The sequence below is a fragment of the Saccopteryx leptura genome, chromosome 1 (assembly GCF_036850995.1).
Source record: "Saccopteryx leptura isolate mSacLep1 chromosome 1, mSacLep1_pri_phased_curated, whole genome shotgun sequence".
In the NCBI taxonomy this organism is placed as follows: Eukaryota; Metazoa; Chordata; class Mammalia; order Chiroptera; family Emballonuridae; genus Saccopteryx; species Saccopteryx leptura.
Window position 1 is genome coordinate 341,036,911 of NC_089503.1, and position 20,771 is coordinate 341,057,681.

Below are 20,771 nucleotides of genomic sequence, written 5' to 3' on the forward strand. Positions count from 1 at the left end.
ACTTTCTAGAACATAATATGCTTTAAAAAGATTTTCAATTGTTTCTGGAATGTACCAACCAAAATTACAGCAGTAGGTCTATCTTCTTTGCCCCTTGAATTAAGGAAAAGAGACCATAGCGAACAGAAACAAAAATAAAATTTGTGCCACCAAGGTGTAAACCCACACTATAGGAAAATACATGCCCAGTCATTTGATTTTAACTAAATTTCTTAACAAGCAAGTGTTCTTACTTAAAGATTGTCCCAGAAAAACAATACATTAAAGAACTAAAGTAAATTCAGGAGGGTCATTTCACAAAAGCCTTCCACCAAATAATCAATGACATATGCTAATGGATTCCATGTACTTTTTAAAAATTTTCCACAAAGAACTACTGAGCAGACATCAATAAAGGAATGAATGAAAACATTTAATTATTCCTTTTCTCTTCAAGGGGAAAAGGTATGTGTCCAGTTAATGATTTTGTAAAGACAAAAATAGAAAGCCCTCTATGCAGGAAATGAGTAACGCTGAAACCCTTTACAGACCCATGGATGAAGACCAGAGGTCGGAACCAGAGTACTTCTGCCCCCATCCTTCTAATCACCCAGTTGAACACTCAGCAACAGCCACCAGCAAACAGTGGCATCTAAGCTCTCAGGACCTGCACAAGAAGCCTGGGCCATTGTGATCCTTCCAGCAACAGGGGAACAGGGACAAAGGTTAAACCACTTAATTAACTGAAATGGGGAGTTAACCAGAATGAAAATTTAGGAGGCTTGGGAGCTCCTCTTCTCCCAAATATAAGGATGCACCAAATATACAGCTACATTTGGAGCAATTCCCTCTGAAAGAGATCCAGAAACAGCTAATAAACTCCTACACATCTGGCAAATGAGAAAACACCCACACCTAAATGGGTAAGAAAGGCTGACACACACTCCTGCCACATACCTCATCCCCAGCACCGTGCCACACAATCAGGATGGGACCCCAATTCCCACTTTCTCCCTGAAGAAGCAAGAATTTGGATCATACATCCAGAGCTTTGACTTTTAAGACTCCCACTGGAGAGATGGGCCCCAAAACATCTAGCTCTGTCTTGCATCCATGAGAACCCCAAGACTATTGCAAACAAAAAAGCAGTTCTTCACAAGAACATAGGCCCTCACCATGGCTATCCCTCAGAGCTCAGTGCAGAGGGTGCAGGCAAACACATCCATTCCCAGTCTTTCTTTGAAAGGCATTTATTATATCTGCTTACTTTAAAATATGCTGCCTGACGGTCAGACTTCTAATTTGGCAGGCATTTAGGGGCTGGCTGTGATCCTTCTCAGAGACCATCAAGGTCTTTGGACACCTCCCCGTCCTTATCTTTCCAGCCCAATCCACTAATAAAACCATGCTGCCAGGTCTGGTGCCCCAGCTTTTGCAGCAGCTACCCATGGGATAGGCCTCTGACCTCCTGCTCTGATAGACAAGGGGGTCGCATTCTTGAGTCCCACAGGACTGTAGTAAAGAAAGAAGCATGTTCTTAACAAGCACAGGAGCACCCCATCACAGTTAGTCATCAGGCCCAGCAAAGAGGGTGCAGACAAAAATGCCTATCTCCTAGGTTTTCCCTGGAAGGATTTAACAACATACTTTCCCAGCCGCTGCCTAAGAGTCTGGCTTCTAATTAGACCTCTGGGACACAGAAAGGTCTTGACGTACCTTCAACTACAGGGGTAACTAAGAACAAACACAGTTCTTGAACAATCATAAAAGTTTGAGAGACATCTAGGAGCTCAGGCTGGGCTGAATGGCAGGGTTCATCTCCTACACGAGGTCACTCTGTCAAGACTGGGAGGGGTGGCTGTGGTAGCTAGCACCCAGAAGCCACACAGAGTCAAGGAAAATGAAGAAATAGAGGAATATGTTATAAACAAACAAACAACACAACACAACACAACAGCATAAATCTCCAGAAACAGATCTAAATGAAATAGAGATAAATTATTTACCTGATAGAGTTCAAAATAATGGTTATAAACACAGGAGGTAAGCTCCTTGACACAGGTCTTAGAAATGATCTTTGGATTTGACACCAAAGGCAAAGGCAACAAAAGCAAAAATAGACAGGTGGGACTACATGAAACTCTAAAGTTTCTGCACAGCAAACTAAACCATCAATGAAATGAAAAGGCAACATATAGAATGGGAAAAAATATTTGCAAACCACATATCTGATAAGAGGTTAATATCCATAATATGCAAGGAACTCATACAACTCAATAGCAAAAATAAATAAATAAATAAATAAATAAATAAACAAACAACCCACTTCAAAAATGGGCAAAAGATCTGGACAGATATTTTTCCAAAGAAGACATCCAAATGGCCAACAGGTACGTGAAAAGATGATCAACATCACTAATTGTCAGGGAAATGCAAATCAAAATTACAATAAGCTATCACCTCATACCTGTTAGGATGTCTATTATCAAAAACACAAAAAGTAAATGCTAGTGAGGATGTGCAGAAAAGGGCCCTTGTGTACTGTTGGTGGGAGTGTAAACTAGTACAACCACTATGGAAAACAATATGGCTGTTTCTCAGGAAATTAAAAGTAGAACTACCATATGATCCAGCAATTCCACTTATGGATTTATCTCCAAAGGAAACAAAATCATTATCTTTAACAAGATATTTATTCTTCCATGTTTATTGCAGCATTATTCACAATAGTCGAGGTATGGAAACACCAAAAATGTCCATCAATGGGTTAATGAATTAAAAAAGTGGTAAACACACACAAGATGAAACATTATTCAGCCTCTAAGCAGAAGAAGATCCTGTCATTTAGGACAACCTGGACAAATCTTGGAGGACATTATGCTGAGAGAAATAGCCAGACAGAAAAAGTCAAATACTGCATGATATCCTTTACTGTATTTTTCACTCCATAAGACGCACTTTTTTCCCCCCAAAAGTGGAGAGGAAAATGCCCGTGAACCTTATGGAGCAAAAAATATGGTATTTTATTAAGTATTTTAACACACCATTTGGTTCAGAATATTTTTTTTCTTATTTTTCTCTTTAAAACCCTACATGTGTCTTATGGTCAGGTGCATCTTATGGAGTGAAAAATACGGTATATGTAAAACCAAAAAAATAAAATAAAATAAATAAACTAGAAAATAAAATAAAAAAGAATAAAGTAGAAAAGTGGTTGCCACAGTCTGAGTGAGGAGTGGCGGAAATAAGGGGTCCTGGAAAAATACAGACTTTCAGTTATAAAATGATTAAGGTCTAAGGATCTACTATATAACAAGACGAGTATGGTTGATTACACTGTATTGTATAATTGAAGTTTGCAAGAGAGTAGAACTTAAATGTTCTCATAGATAAGTAAATAAAAAGATCTGAAGTTATTAATATGTTAATTAAATCAATAAGGGAAATTCTTTCATTATGTATACATATATGTAATTCTCACTGTACATTTATTTTATTTTATTTTATTTTATTTTTTATTTAAGTAAGAGCAGAGGAGATAGAGAGACAGATTCTTGTATGTGCCCTGACCAGGATCCACCCAGGAATCCCCATCTGGGGCTGATGCTCTGCCCATCTGGGGCCAATGTTTGCCACAGAGCTATTTTTAGTGCCTGATGGCTCCACAGAGCCATCCTCAATACCCGGGCCAATGTGCTCAAATTAATCCAGCGATGGCTGCAGGAGAGGAAGAGAAAGAGAAAAGGGGGGAGGGGAGGAAAAGCAGAGGGTTGCTTCTCCTGTGTGCCCTGACCAGGAATCAAACCTGGGTAGAGATGCTCTACCACTGAGCCAACCAGTCAGGGCCTGTACATTTTAAATAAATTACAATTTTATTTGTTTTCATTATACTTTATTACAATTTTATTATACTTTACTAATGCCGACAAAAACAATAAAAAAGGAAGTTTTCCTTACAAAGGAGCAGCAAGTGGGTGTGAGCACCATGAATGCCAAGACAGGTCAGCATGGTAGCAGCCAAGAAATACTAAAGGAGCAAAAGTACTTCCTATACCACATTTGCATCTCCAATTCTAACCTGTCTTGTATTTCCTAATGTGTCCCATTAATCTGAACTAGTTACAAACCTAACATTTTGGCAGTGCTGCAGATATTCATTCTGAAACAAACAAACATCTCTGGAATACATACTTATGGCGTAGCCACAAAAGGACCTGAGAGTGGGCAGCAGTTCCTGCTTAGGATGTCAACTCTACTTAAGAAAACAAAGATGCTTCATTCGGTTATGACTCAAGTTAGACAGTAACCTTTCACAGAATCATATTTCCTTGCTATGTGCTGGATCATTAATCACCCCAATAACATGACACATGATTCAGGTAACACAGAGTTAAGAATGATCGCCAGCCGGAAGATGACGTCAGAGTAATGGCGGGGTAGGAAGCTATACCGATAAATCTCCCCCAAAATTCAACAAGATCTTCAACCAGAAACAGAAAAACCTATACTTGGAGCCTCCAGATGCTTCACAATACACCCGAAGGTATGGTCGAGTGAAAAATTGGCTAAATATATAATCAAACCCCGAAGGAAATAGGGAGTAAGAAATGCTCCGCCTTCCTCACTAACCTAAACAGGGCGGCTTTCTCTGGTAACTGTGAATATAGAAACGGAGGCGGGCAAAGGGGGTGAATAGATCCAGGCCGCGGCACAAACAGCCGAACCAGGCTGTGGCACGGAGATCCAAGCCGAGGAAAAACTAATCCTGTGGCAACCCGGGCAATACAAGCTAACACTCGCGCCAAACCCAAACAAAGAAAGGCAAGCGGGGCAGCCATTTTACCCAATCTCCTGGTCAGTGCGCAGTTAGTGGGCGAGAGATTTCTTCCTAAGCCCCGGGAGTGGGTGCCCGTGTTACCCCACAGAGAGGCAGAGTCAGAGGCCTTTCTGTGGGCCGAAAGCAGAATCTCTGGGCAGCCCCAGTGCCCTGGGAAAGCCGCGCACAGGAGGGAGTGAGAACTAATTCCAACGGTGGAAATTTTCCGTGCTGGTGGGGGTTTCACTCAGAGGGAAACGCAGCCGGCCTCATATCCTGGCCTGCGCGCACGGATAGGGAGTGAGAGATTCCTCTGAGTGCCTCGGCAGTGCGCGCCCGTGTTATCGCACAAAGGGGCAGAGTCAGGGGCCTTTGTGTGGGCCAAAGCGGAATCTCGGGCTGCCCCAGCGCCTTGCAAAAGCCGCGCATGGGGACTGAGCGAGAGCCAATTCCAACACTGCAACTTTTCCATGCGGTTGGGGGTTTCACTCAGAGCATGAGACTGCTGGCCGGATATCCTGGTCTGCGTGCGCAGACAGTGAGTGAGAGTTTCCTCCAAGCGCCCCGGAAGTGGGCGCCCACCTGTGTTACCGGACAGAGTGGCAGAGCCAGAGGTCTTTGAGTGGGCGGAAAGCCGCCTGATTATGCTAGCAGCTCTGACTGACTGAGCCTTACCCAGAGCCCTGTGCTGAGTGGAAATAGAGTGGGGAGTTGCCAGCTCTTTGAGCCTCTTACTATCCAGGCAGAGGCAGCAGCAACCCCATAGCTGGATTATCAGGCTACTAATTGAGGAAGGAAAGACTAGGAGAAAGGCTCCAGGAACACGGACTCTCTCACTGTCGGAGCCTATAAATGCTAATGAGCCTCGACTGCCAACGAGACTAAAGCACAATACATGACATTGCCATAGAGACTTATCAACTGCAAACCTCTACCTGAGCGTGCCAAAGGGGCAAAACCCGGGGTACAGAGTCACCGACCAGGAAGAGAGAGAGAAAAGAAAAAGCAAGAAGATAACCTCTCAAAATCAAGAATAATCTGCAGACTTTATAACCTATCCCATTTTATTATATTTGTTCGTTTATTTCTCTTATCTTCATTCTTGATACTTTTTTTCCTCCTCCAATTTGGCCGATTAACTCTCTGCCGGTCTTACTCTCTCCTCTCCTTGAACTACACTACCCATAAGTGTTACATCTCCCATTATCTTTTCTCTCCTCTTCCTTTCGCTCTATGAGGGTTGCACTCCAAAACCCTTAACTCTCTCTCTCTCTCTCTCTCCTTTCTTTTTTCTTCTTTTAGTGGTTCCCTCTTTTTTTCTCTCTCTCTCTCTTTCTTTTCTCCCTCTATATTAGTTTCTTCCTTTCTCCTTTACATCTCCTCTCACTCTAACCTCAATAACAAACAAATTATCTTATCTGGGACTCAAACTTATGTTTGTGGCATTCTGGGGGGTTTTTACTTCACCTTTTTAACTCACTAGCAGTGCTCCCATCCCTGGCTCTCCATATTATCTAGTTCTTGTTCCACTAAATACAATAGTAATTTTTTAATTTGTCCCCCCATTTTTCCATTTTCCTCTTAATCCTCTCATCATAACTCTTAGACAACCAACACCTAAAAGCAAATCATTTTATTCTTGACCCAAATTTTTTCCTTATTTGCTTTTTGTGGGTCCATACGCTCTTTTTTTTTTCTTTTTCTTCTTTTTTCTTTTTTTTTTTTTTTTTTTGCTTGCCCCTTTATTACTTTTCCCCAATTCAGGCCCTCCATCACAGGCATTGTTTGTTATAATTCACAGTTCACCACAAGATTTTCTCAAGAAAGAGGGGAGAGGAGAAGAGAGGAAAAAAGGAGGGGGGGGGAATAATTTCCTTTTTTTTTAATTTTTATTTTATTTTTCTTTATTTCATTATTAATTTTTTTTTAAAAAAAACAACTCTTCGATTTTTTATTTTTTTATTTTTTTTAACTTTTTATTCTTTATTAAATCTCATTAATACTATCAACAAAACCACCCTCAGATGCCATTAAGGAAGAGAAAATCAAATATCATAGATACAAAAGAAAGAGAGGTAACACAGCTAGATGAGAAAAAATCTATGGAGAAAAAATTTAATATATTGGAAACCTTGGAGCTAAATGACAGAGAATTCAAGATAGAAATCCTAAAAATCCTCCGAGATATACAAAAAAACACAGAAAGGCAATTTAGGGAGCTCAGAAAACAACTCAATGAACACAAAGAATATATGTCCAAGGAAATTGAAACTATAAAAACAAATCAAACAGAGATGAAAAACTCAATTCACGAGCTGAAAAAACGAAGTAACAAGCTTAGCTAATAGAACAGGTCAGATAGAAGAGAGGATTAGTGAAATAGAAGACAAGCAACTTGAGGCACAACAGAGAGAAGAAGAAAGAGACTCAAAAATTAAAAAAAAATGAGATAGCCCTACAAGAATTATCTGACTCCATCAAAAAGAATAACATAAGAATAATAGGTATATCAGAGGGAGAAGAGAGAGAAAATGGAATGGAGAACATACTCAAACAAATAATAGATGAGAACTTCCCAAGCCTGTGGAAAGAACTAAAGCCTCAAGTTCAAGAAGCAAACAGAACTCCGAGTTTTCTTAACCCCAACAAACCTACTCCAAGGCATATCATAATGAAATTGACACAAACCAACAGCAAAGAAAAAATTCTCAAGGCAGCCAGGGAAAAGAAGAATACAACATATAAAGGAAGGCCCATTAGATTATCATCAGATTTCTCAGCAGAAACTCTACAAGCTAGAAGAGAGTGGACCCCAATATTTAAAGTCCTGAAAGAGAGGAACTTTCAGCCACGAATACTATACCCATCAAAGCTATCCTTCAAATATGAAGGAGAAATAAAAACATTCACAGATACAGAAAAGATGAGGGAATTTATCATCAGAAAACCCCCACTCCAGGAATTACTAAAGGGGGTTCTCCAATCAGATACACAGAACAAAAAAAAACAGAGCCACAAGTAAAAGTTCCAAGAAGAACACAATTAAACCAAATTTAAACTGTGACAACAACAAAAAGAAAGGGGGGGAGAAGATAGAGATTAACAGTAGCAAAGGACGATGGAGTGCAAAAGTACTCACAAAATAGTTCGCTACAATGAACAGGGTAGGGACCCTTTTCATTACTCAAAGGTAACCACCATTGAAAAAACCACCACAGAAGCACATGAGATAAAAAAGATAGCAACAGAGGAAAGATGTATGGAATACAACCAAATAAAAACAAGATAGAAAAATGAAAGAGAAGGATCAAACAAGACACAAAACTAACAGAAAGCAAGATATAAAATGGCAATAGGGAACTCACAAGTATCAATAATTACACTAAATGTAAACGGATTAAACTCACCAATAAAAAGGCACAGAGAAGCAGAATGGATTAAAAAAGAAAATCCAATTGTATGCTGCCTACAAGAAACTCATCTAAGTAACAAGGATAAAAGCAAATTCAAAGTGAAAGGCTGGAAAACAATACTCCAAGCAAATAACATCGAAAAAAAAGCAGGTGTAGCAATACTCATATCGGATAATGCTGACTACAAGACAGGAAAAGTACTCAGAGACAAAAATGGCCATTTCATAATGGCTAAGGGGACACTGAATCAAGAAGACATAACAATTCTTAATATATATGCACCAAACCAAGGAGCACCAAAATATATAAGACAGCTACTTATTGATCTTAAAACAAAAACTGACAAAAACACAATCATACTTGGAGACCTCAATACACTGCTGACGGCTCTAGATCGGTCATCCAAACAGAGAATCAACAAAGATATAGTGGCCTTAAACAAAACACTAGAGCACATGGATATGATAGACATCTACAGGACATTTCATCCCAAAGTGACTGAGTATACATTTTTCTCCAGTGTACATGGATCATTCTCAAGAATTGACCATATGTTGGGCCACAAAAACAACATCAGCAAATTCAGAAAAATTGAAGTTGTACCAAGCATATTTTCTGATCATAAAACCTTGAAACTAGAATTCAACTGCAAAAAAGAGGAAAAAAATCCCACAAAAATGTGGAAACTAAACAACATACTTTTAAAAAATGAATGGGTCAAAGAAGAAATAAGTGCAGAGATCAAAAGATATATACAGACTAATGAAAATGACAATACGACATATCAGAATCTATGGGATGCAGCAAAAGCAGTGATAAGAGGGAAGTTCATATCACTTCAGGCATATATGAACAAACAAGAGAGAGCCCAAGTGAACCACTTAACTTCACACCTTAAGGAACTAGAAAAAGAAGAACAAAAACAACCCAAAACCAGCCGAAGAAAGGAGATAATAAAAATCAGAGCAGAAATAAATGAATTAGAGAACAGAAAATTAATAGAACAAGGAGCTGGTTCTTTGAAAAGATCAACAAAATTGACAAACCCTTGGCAAGACTTACCAAGGAAAAAAGAGAAAGAACTCATATAAACAAAATCCAAAATGAAAGAGGAGAAATCACCACGGACACCGTAGATATACAAAGAATTATTGTAGAATACTATGAAAAACTTTATGCCACTAAATTCAACAACCTAGAAGAAATGGATAAATTCCTAGAACAATACAACCTTCCTAGACTGAGTCAAGAAGAAGCAGAAAGCCTAAACAGACCTATCAGTAGAGAAGAAATAGAAAAAACCATTAAAAACCTCCCCAAAAATAAAAGTCCAGGCCCTGACGGCTATACCAGCGAATTTTATCAAACATTCAAAGAAGACTTGGTTCCTATTCTACTCAAAGTCTTCCAAAAAATTGAAGAAGAAGCAATACTTCCGAACACATTTTATGAGGCCATCATAACCCTCATACCAAAACCAGGCAAGGATGGCACAAAAAAAGAAAACTACAGACCAATATCTCTAATGAATACAGATGCTAAAATACTAAACAAAATACTAGCAAATCGAATACAACAACATATTAAAAAAATAATACATCATGATCAAGTGGGATTCATCCCAGAATCTCAAGGATGGTTCAACATACGTAAAACGGTTAACGTAATACACCATATCAACAAAACAAAGAACAAAAACCACATGATCTCATGATCTTATCAATAGACGCAGAAAAGGCTTTCGATAAAATACAACACAATTTTATGTTTAAGACTCTCAACAAAATGGGTATATATAGGAAAATATCTCAACATGATAAAGGCCATATATGATAAACCATCAGCTAACATCATATTAAATGGCACTAAACTGAAGGCTTTCCCCCTTAAATCAGGAACAAGACAGGGTTGTCCACTCTCTCCACTCTTATTTAATGTGGTACTAGAGGTTCTAGCCAGAGCAATCAGACAAGACAAAGAAATAAAAGGCATCCATATCGGAAAAGAAGAAGTAGAGGTATCACTTTTTGCAGATGATATGATCCTATACATCGAAAACCCCAAAGAATCCACAAAAAGACTACTAGAAACAATAAGCCAATACAGTAAGGTCGCAGGATACAAAATTAACATACAGAAGTCAATAGCCTTTCTATATGCCAACAATGAAACAATTGAGAACGAACTCAAAAGAATAATCCCCTTCACGATTGCAACAACAACAAAAAATACTTAGGAATAAACATAACAAAGAATGTAAAGGACTTATATAATGAAAACTATAAACCATTGTTAAGGGAAATCGAAAAAGATATAATGAGATGGAAGAATATACCTTGTTCTTGGCTAGGAAGAATAAATATAATCAAGATGGCTATATTATGCAAAGCAATATACAAATTTAATGCAATTCCCATCAAACTTCCAATGAAGTTTTTTAAAGAAATAGAGCAAAAAATCATCAGATTTATATGGAACTATAAAAAACCCCGAATAGCCAAAGCAATCCTAAAGAAAAAGAATGAAGCTGGGGGCATTTCAATACCTGACTTCAAACTATATTATAGGGCCACGACTATCAAAACAGCATGGTATTGGCAGAAAAATAGACACTCAGACCAATGGAACAGAATAGAAAGTCCAGAAATAAAACCACATATATATAGTCAAATAATTTTTGATAAAGGGGCCAACAACACACAATGGAGAAAAGAAAGCCTCTTCAATAAATGGTGCTGGGAAAACTGGAAAGCCACATGCAAAAGAATGAAACTGGACTACAGTCTCTCCCCCTGTACAAAAATTAACTCAAAATGGATCAAAGATCTAAACATAAGACCTGAAACAATTAAGTACATAGAAGAAGACATAGGTACTCAACTCATGTACCTGGGTTTTAAAGAGCATTTTATGAATTTGACTCCACAGGCAAGAGAAGAGAAGGCAAAAATTAATGAATGGGACTACATCAGACTAAGAAGTTTTTGCTCAGCAAGAGAAACTGATAGCAAAATAAACAGAAAGCCAACTAAATGGGAAATGATATTTTCAAACAACAGCTCAGATAAGTTCCTAATATCCAAAATATACAAAGAACTCATAAAAATCAACAACAAACAAACAAACAATCCAATAAAAAAATGGGAAGAGGACATGAATAGACACTTCTCCCAGGAAGAAATACAAATGGCCAACAGATATATGAAAAGATGCTCATCTTCTTTAGCTATTAGAGAAATGCAAATCAAAACTGCAATGAGATACCACCTCACACCTGTTCGATTAGCTATTATTAGCAAGACAGGTAATAGCAAATGTTGGAGAGGCTGTGGAGAAAAAGGAACCCTCATCCACTGTTGGTGGGAATGTAAAGTAGTACAACCATTATGGAAGAAAGTATGGTGGTTCCTCAAAAAACTGAAAATAGAACTACCTTATGACCCAGCAATCCCTCTACTGGGTATATACCCCAAAAACTCAGAAACATTGATACGTAAAGACACATGCAGCCCCATGTTTATTGCAGCATTGTTCACAGTGGCCAGGACATGGAAACAACCAAAAAGCCCGTCAACAGATGACTGGATAAAGAAGATGTGGCACATATACACTATGGAATACTACTCAGCCATAAGAAATGATGACATCGGAACATTTACAGCAAAATGGTGGGATCTTGATAACATGATACGAAGCGAAATAAGTAAATCAGAAAAAACCAGGAACTGCATTATTCCATACGTAGGTGGGACATAAAAGTGAAACTAAGAGACATTGATAAGAGTGTGGTGGTTATGGGGGGAAGGGGGGAATGGGAGAGGGAAAGGGGGAGGGGGAGGGGCACAAAGAAAACAAGATAGAAGGTGACAGAGGACAATCTGACTTTGGGTGATGGGTATGCAACATAATTGAATGACAAGATAACCTGGACTTGTTATCTCTGAATATATGTATCCTGATTTATTGATGTCACCCCATTTAAAAAAAAAAAAAAAAAAAAAAAAAAAGAATGATCGCCAGCCATTCTTGTTTATCATCATGAACACACAGATGGCTTTCCCAGCTCCAGAAAACCAATGGAACAGAAAGATATTGCTGACCAGGTGTTACAAAAGAAGATTCTTCAATTAATTGTTCCAGATTCTACCTTTGTCACATTTTTGATAGTCTAAATGTACACACAGTTTGGAAGAGGTGGAATTGTTAATGCTTTAACAAAATATCTCAATTTAAGAATGACATTGATTCATGTTTCCCCACTAAGGGAATCTTTCAAGTTCCTGTCACTGAGAATCACCAAGGCTTCCCTGTAACATCATCCCTGAAAATCAGTTCATATTTCAGGGGGGGGGAGTGTTCTGGGGTTTAGGGATAGAGGATGGAGTTCTGTAAAAAGATAGAATGTTCAGGAAATACAATCACTGGGTATTTCACAGGTTAAAACAATTACATATTATGCTTACGATGAAAACCATATAAGACTTACATTTATGAGCCTTCAGTCCTTCAAAGGAAACTGGTCCAATCTCATAATACTCATATTCCCAGGTGTAATCAGAATTGGATGCAGACTGCTGAGATGTTCTGTTAGAAATTAGCCTCTGGGCAGACATCTTCATCCTGTACAAATGGAAAAGGAAAAGTGCAGAACCTATTAATACATCCACAAGTGCTCAGGTACTCCAATTGCTCTTGACCACATTTGGTAGGGACCCTTATGGGCTGCCCACACGTCATTCCAAGTGACCATTTTTTCCTTGTATCTCCTAACTAGATTGGAATATATTTGATATCAGATACCATGTCTTCTTTTGTTGTTGTTCCCCAGAACTTAACCCAGTGCCTGGCACATAATCAACTTTCAGTAACTGATGAAAGAAGGAGGGGGAGGAGGGAGAGAGAGCACACCAATTTCTCTGAACTTCCAACCTCAGCCTCACCGCCTACACCTGCGTAAGGATGTAAGGAGCCTACAGAGAATACGTAAAATCAGTATCAGAAGAGAACTAAGTCAGTAATAGCTATTCAGCAACTACCCTACAGCAATAGACATGCAACCTAAGTCTAATGAAATAGGCTAAAGAAAAGAGAAGTGGACTGTAAAGGTTGCAAATGGAAGGACATCCTCAATGGAGGTCTGACTCTTCTTGCCCTCTCCTAAAATTTGTCTTGCTTTCAGGATATTCCATGTGTCTTCTTTCTGATGATTTTAGATTAGGAAATTCTTACTTGAGAGAAGAGGTTGCACTGTGTAGCATGAATGCCATGCCAAAGGTGACAAGTCAACAGAGCCAGTATTCAATACTGAGCACCTACTCTGGGCAAGACACTGTACACTGTGAGAGATAAAGACTAACTGGAGCTCTAAGTGAACATACGTCAGGAGGGCCTGTGGAAGACCTAAGACTTAGCGGAGTTCTCCCACTCTTCATAATCATAAAAACCCTACATGGGAGAACTCTCCAGGAAGAACTCTATGTTTATAATAAAGCTCTGTGGTTCTAACTGCCCCTTCCCTTAACTTTCTTTTCCCTTCTTATAAATACCTCTCCATCTCGGCCTGCGTGCCAGAGTGTGCATGTGGTTTGCCCCATCTGCACGCCCTGAGTGATGACCCTTTCTTTTTGCCTGAATAAATCCTTTTTTTTTTTTTTTTTTTTTTTTTTGGTGATAAAACACCTAGTTGGGATAGGAAAAGATGCTTGAGACACAGACCAGGACATCACAGACCTTCCTTTATAATGGGGAAGAAATAGAAGGAGACAAATAACAGTAATTTTAATGAAATACTAGCCCAAACCAAGATTAATTGAGCAATTACCACCCACCAAAATTTTCCTGAAGTTCCCCTTCTCCCACCCCTACCAGAGGTGGGTATACCCCCCGCTACCACTAGGGCGCAGCCCCCAGAGAAGCTGAAGCAAAACCACCACCACCCTTCTGCTTCAAGACAGGAGTCTCGGCAACTTCCCTGGCTTCCATCTTTCTTTCCTCGGGGCCAGGGAACCTTGCCGGGCAGGATGCGCTGTACTCAATAAAGCTGTTTACTTATTCCACAAAAAAAAAAAAAAAAAAAAAAAAGACAGGAGTCTCACCTTCCCCCCTTTGTTTCTTCCCCATGCCCCATAGAAACCCCTTGTCAGGACACTGTTCAAAATGGCAGTGCTCTGATCCAGAGATGTGTGCCTGCCTCAGAATCGGCATGTGGCTCTGAGTGCCCAGCCTCATGAACTATTCCTCCAAAAGTAGAAGAGAATGTACCAATTCTCCTTTTGGAAAAAAAAAAAACCCAACTATACAATTTTAAGAAAAGCTAACCTTTAAATAAGTTTTCAGCTACTTTTCTAATGCCAGCACAAAAATAACATAAAACCATCACCACAGTATCATCTTTGGCTTTTCTCTTATTTGAACAAGGGGTTAGTTATCTCAACAAAATCAATTTCCTCAGGAAATGAGAGTACTCAAACCTAAGAGGCACTATCCTCATTTAGAAGAATTTTAAGAGAGAAAAAGAGGAGTAGCTCTTCAGTTGTAGGGTTCAGCGATAAATGGCCGATGGAGATAAACATCACTCCAGCTTGAGAATGTTAAGAATTTCACACCCTACGAGGAAAAAGTCACCGGATTTGAAGTGACAGGACCTGGGTCTTCATCTCTGCTCCACTACCATTTGCAGAGTGGCCAGGCAAGACACTCATCTTTCCCAGCCACATTTCCTCATCTGCAAAACCGATCGCCCAGCTGCTTGGAGATGTTGCTGTCGGGAAATGGTTCCGCTACAGCAGGGGTCCCCAAACTTTTTACACAGGGGGCCAGTTCACTGTCCCTCAGACCATTGGAGGGCTGGACTATAAAAAAAACTATGAACAAATCCCTATGCACACTGCACATATTTTAAAGTAAAAAAAAAACCCAGGAACAAATACAGTATTTAAAATAAAGAACAAGTAAATTTAAATCAACAAACTGACCAGTATTTCAATGGGAACTATGGGCCTGCTTTTGGATAATGAGATGGTCAATGTGCTCTCACTGACCACCAATAAAATAGGTGCCCCTTCTGGAAGTGCGGCAGGGGCCAGATAAATGGCCTCCGGGGGGCCGCATGTGGCCCGCGGGCCGTAGTTTGGGGACCCCTGCGCTATAGTCATTAACCGCCACCATCTTCACTCACCTGGCCCACTTCTCAAAACTGGTTTTATGCTTCACTCTTACTAAACCCACTGCAATCCTTCCTCTACACATCAGCCAATGATCTTTTTTTTAAAAAAAAATTGCCCTTGTCATTTCCTTACTTAATACTTTTAAATGCCTTCACATTGATCTAAGGACAAAATCCAAAATCCTTAAAAAGTCCTACAAGGCCATGACTTGGGCACGATGTCTCCTCTGATTGGGCCACATCCACTATCAAACTGTTCTGGCACTGGCTGCGTTTCCTCGGAGACTCCATACTCTCTGCCACCTGCACACGCCGCTGCTCCCTCTGGCAGGAGCGCCCTTCCCTCCACCCAGTGCTGGGATTCAAATAACCTAACAACCGGTTCTCTGCCCTAATGACCGTTTTAAGTATAAAAATAATATACCAAAAGGTAGTTTATTATGTCATGCATTTAATACTTAAATAAGAACAATAAAGAGGTACACAACACTAGATTCTAAGAGTTTTAAAATATTAATGAAGAAATATTAAATAATATCTGACAAAAAACAATAAAACTGTTATTTAAGATATTTCCATATTGCTTCTTGATTGGCACCCTCCCTTCCAATTTTTTTTCACCTATGGATGGAATGAACATTATTACAGGTGCTTAGAATACACTGTTGTGCAGATGAATGTTAACAAAAGAGTAAGAAATGTAAATTTGTGATTTCCACACTGGCATCTGGGCAGCCGCCTACCTTGAAGAGAATGCTGATTACAAGTGCCATTTTAACAACTGGTTCCCTGAACTCAACAAAAAGTTAGGTGGGGGTTCTGCCAAACCGGTGCGAACCGGCTGAATCCCACCGCTGCTGCCACCCCCTCCATCCTCCCTGTTCCTCCGTCCCCACACGGGCTCACCATCCACATTGAGGCTCACTGAATCCCACCCACCACCTGTTTTTCACAGACTTCAAGTCAAGAATGATTTTTACATTTTTAATGGTTGAAAAAAATCAAAAGAATAGTAATATTTTGTGACATAAGTAAATTATATGAAATTCAAATATATATTTATAGAGTTTTATTAGAACACAGCCACCTTCATTGGGCTTTGTACTTTTTTATGGCTTCTCTAGTATGTGACAGTAACAGAGCTGAGTATTTGTGATAGAGGTACTGTGGCCCAAAGACTAAAATATTCACTTTCTGGGCTTTTATAGAGTTTGCCAACTCCCTCCTCTAGAACCACAACAAACAAACAAACAAAATAATAATCTGAGTTTCAGTTTTATTTTTTTTTTATTATTCATTTGAGAGAGGAGAGAGACAGAGAGAGAGAGAGGAGAGACAGAGAGAGAGAAGGGGGGAGGAGCTGGAAGCATCAACTCCCATATGTGCCTTGACCAGGCAAGCCCAGGGTTTTGAACCGGCGACCTCAGCATTTCCAGGTTGACGCTTTATCCACTGCGCCACCACAGGTCAGGCCTAAGCTTCAGTTTTACCATCAGGAAAATGAAGATGATATTAGTAGTTACTTCATGGAATTGTTGTCAAACATTAAATGTGATCTTGCATAAGATGTGAGTAGCCAGAACCCAGGTTAAGATCAATAAATAGTATCCAGGGTTGCTATTATTATTAGCTAAGAAATGGTAGTCTGGGATAAAAAAGCCTAGGATTGTTCTTCAAATATTATCAACTTCCCTGCCAGCCAATTCTACCACATTTACCAGGTAGTTAATTGGTCTATGTGTTCTAGACAAATGGATAAAATTATAACAAAAATGACTCAGAAGGCATTTGTTTAGATGACTTAAAAGTTATAATGAGAAACATGTATATTGTGGAACTCCTGTTGTTCCATCAATCAGAAGTATGGTAATAATCTCTCTTTTGGTTTAAGGGAAATAAGATGAAATATGGTTTGAGCATATCACTTTTTATTGGAAGTCAGCATGACAATGTAAGTGGCAGAGCAGAGGTATGCACCAGGTTTTATCTAGTGTCAAAACAGGTAAGAGAAAAATACCAAAAAGTACATAAAACAATGAAAATAAGCTGGGAGAGAGTTTTCCATGTTCTGTCTAAGCAACTCTTCCCCTGCCTCTGCTGTTCCCCACATCTGTGCACAGTGCTGGCCTCTAGCTGTGGTCTTCCTGTTACTCTCTCGGGTCAGAAAGAAACATTACCACCACCCTCAAAGGGCTGGCCAGGGACTAGCAAATGAAATATATCTGTGAAAGTCAGATACAAGAAATATCAACCACTCACCTACCATACAGAAAGTGGTTTTTTATTCCTTCTTTTTTCCCCCTTACACCACTCTTGTTCATCTAAGATTCTAAGTGAACCATTTAGGGTTGGAGGAAGACCAAGGGGTAATGAAAGTCACATGTGCAAAGACCCTGAAGGTGGAAGGGCTGTCCTTTGCCCTGACAAGTACTGGGAGAAAAGAGCGAGTGAATATAGAGACAGAAGTTCTGAGGGAACGGCATCAGAGGGTCTCCCCACGAGCAGAATAAAATGCTACATGACCTCTCCCCAGCAGCCGCCATTTTGGTAGCCTTTACACAAAAAGGAAGAGCTTTTGCTTCCACGGCTTTTCCCTCTCAGTTCTTGACTCCCAAGGATAGGTTGGGAGGACAAAACCTCTGGCCTCTCCTTTAAATCAATCACTTAGCACCCTTGCAAAAGTCCACGAGGCAGTATTTGTTCATCCAAGACTCAAAGTAATTAGCTTGGGCTATCAAATGCACAGTGACATGCAGCAAGCAGAAGGCTGTGGTAAAGCAGTATCTTGGACAGCATTCATTATCAATACCCAAGGTTGACTTTCTGAGCTTTGCAGAAATATATGCTGTCATGGTTTTGCCATTTGGAAACTACCAGCATGTCGGGGCAGCAGCCCCGTGAGTCGGATATGCTCACCACAGTGAGGAAAATCTGGATCACAACAGGCAATGAGGGAAGGTCTTCCGCCCCAGCTTCCTCGTGGGGGAGCTGACAAGCAGGCGGCTGCTCTCCCCTGAGCACAGCAAACAGGAAATGCAGCCCCTGGAGGAGCCGTGGCCTTCTGTGCCTCTGCGGTTCCTGCATACACCCCCACCCCATGTTTCCTTACTGTTGGATTCTTCATGATATCGGCATCATTAAAAATAACTTCTTCAAGAGGACACATGCTAACCAAGCTTCTCAGAGCGGCAATAAGACACTAATTGCTCTTTTAAGCAGCTGAAAGCACCCAAACTAACAATAACGAAAAGTTACAGCCTCATCTCAAAGGCTGCACCTGAAAAGGAAGCTTACCTGTACACGGGGTAGCTTAGGCTAACTTTTAGAGGGAGAGGAATGTAAACATATCTCAAACCTGAAAAAAAAAAAGTGTGTGATTAGCAGGCCCCAGATGCCTTACACAGCTGTATAAATATTACTCCTTCTCCCATTTCTATTCTCAACACTTTCATCCTTTCTTCCAACTACCCAATCTCTCCTCCTCCAATCCAGGTCCCCGCAGCTCTCCTGGCCACTCTGTTTGCTTCTTAATTGCAGGGTGTAAGGCCAGTGGTGTGGCCATTCAGGTTCACATTGGATTCAGGCAGATGGTAAAGGAACTGTGTGGCTGGAAAATGGCGGGCCATTCTATTTAATAGAGTCTTGCAATAGCCAAGCAGGCAGGGGAAAACCACTTCCTTCTCTCTCTCAGGACCCACAAGCAAAACAGGCCAGTGTGTGTGGGGGGCTCTTCTCCAGCAAACAATGGCCCCTTCCAATGGTGGCAGGCAATCTGCAATTTTCAACCTGCCTCCCTGAGGGCAAGCCCCTGCAGCCTTCCACAGACTATCCACACATGGTGCTGCCCTGTGCCCAGGCACCAATCAGGCAAAGTACAAGCGAGCAAGCCTAACACACTTGTTTGTCCAACACAGGTCAAGCAATTCTATCCCCTGAATTTAGGGAGATGTCCTGAGACATGAAGCCTTCTGTGGAGTGAATAAAGGCTCTTCATCAATATCCTTGGTGGGCCATGGTGGGCACACACACCAAGGGGGCTGTTACCTTGGAATTGAACAACCTTTATTTCCATGTTAAAGGGTAAACGTCAGCAGATGAGTTTGCTACATGACTGCCAACTCAGGCCCCAGACTAGCACATTAAGAAAAAAAAAATCCAAAAGATGCCTATAAACCCTGAAAATCGAGTGTGCTCATGCACACTCACTCACACACACACACAACAGCAGAACCATAAAGAGCACCCAGAAAGGCACTCCAGGAGCTGCCAGCCAATGCCACAGATCAAAGGCCCATGGGGACCAGCTTGTGCAGAGGAAGACCTAATGACCCATTCAGATTTGAAATAAAAATGTCCAATTGCAGTGTGATTCTCTGTTTTTGTTTTTTCTCGGTAATCCGCAAAATCCAAAAGTAGTCATGTCACCCAGGACACCAACCTCTGTTCTGGCCTGGGCCATAAAGGTCTGTTATCTGTTCTTATGACTTTCTTCCTCCTATTCCTAGAACAATGGTCCCTCACACAGAGAAGTCACCCTCATAACCAATCACTCAATCTCTCTCTCAAAAACGTAAAGAAACCAAATGTAAAGACCCACCAGGCCGAAGCCCAGTGGCTGAAAAGCCCAAGGTTGGAACTTCAGAATTGCTGCTCTGAAGTTTACTTCCCTCATTGCATGGAGATGTGACCAGGCACCCACATCAGAACTGATGGTGCATCTGGCTTACCTCCAGCCAGGTGGATAGGAACACACAGAGATCAAATGACAGACAGCAAGGCTACAAATTGGGCTCATGGTTAGACCAGAGCCAACTGGATATTTCTAAAGAATTTCGATCAGACAACATATCCCAGCAAAGCACCATGCTTGACTGTCTAAAATGAGTCTTTGCAGTCTCCTCTCAAGGAGTGCTTAAAGAATTCTGACATGATCTTCTGTAGCTTGCTTCTCCGTTTTATAGATTCCATGCAAACCACCACTTCCTACTTGTACTTGTCCTTAGGTTCTCAAGTCCCCAGATCCCTTTTCTGTGAATCCATTTTAAGTCAGCAACTCCTTCCACAGGGTGTGTGCATTTTCATTTCCTCCCATTAAACAGGACATGCAGCCAGGGCCCTAGAGTCTCTGCCTCCTCCTGACTACCATCTTTAGATTTGAGTGTGCATCTTACTTTCAAAGTCTGACACTGACTACTAACACACTGGGATCCTTCTCCTTTGGCAAGTGAACGTATCTTCCAAAATTCTCCACATTACCAAGTTTTTCATTCTGTCCCTTGATATTTCCTAGAAGGTACTCAGTCTCCCAGCAGACCTTAAAAGTATGGTGATTGACAGCTGCCCGACACATTTTGCATGCATGTTCTTCTCTAGTCCCACTTCACAGCACAGCAGCCAC

The 20,771-nt window shown here is 40.5% G+C and overlaps 1 protein-coding gene across 3 annotated transcripts in view; it reads right to left on the reverse strand.

Moving 5' to 3' along the window:
• Window positions 1–20,771, reverse strand: part of MRAP2 (melanocortin 2 receptor accessory protein 2) — a 66,764-nt gene that overhangs the window by 30,859 nt on the left and 15,134 nt on the right. For 2 of the 3 annotated variants that reach the window (XM_066361339.1, XM_066361341.1), the window contains exon 2: window positions 12,695–12,828. In XM_066361339.1, coding sequence (XP_066217436.1) covers window positions 12,695–12,827 — 133 coding nt within the window. In that variant the 5' untranslated portion in view covers window position 12,828. Of the gene's footprint in view, window positions 1–12,694; window positions 12,829–18,667; window positions 18,729–20,771 lie in introns of all 3 variants that reach the window. The other variant, XM_066361340.1, reaches the window with a different exon arrangement.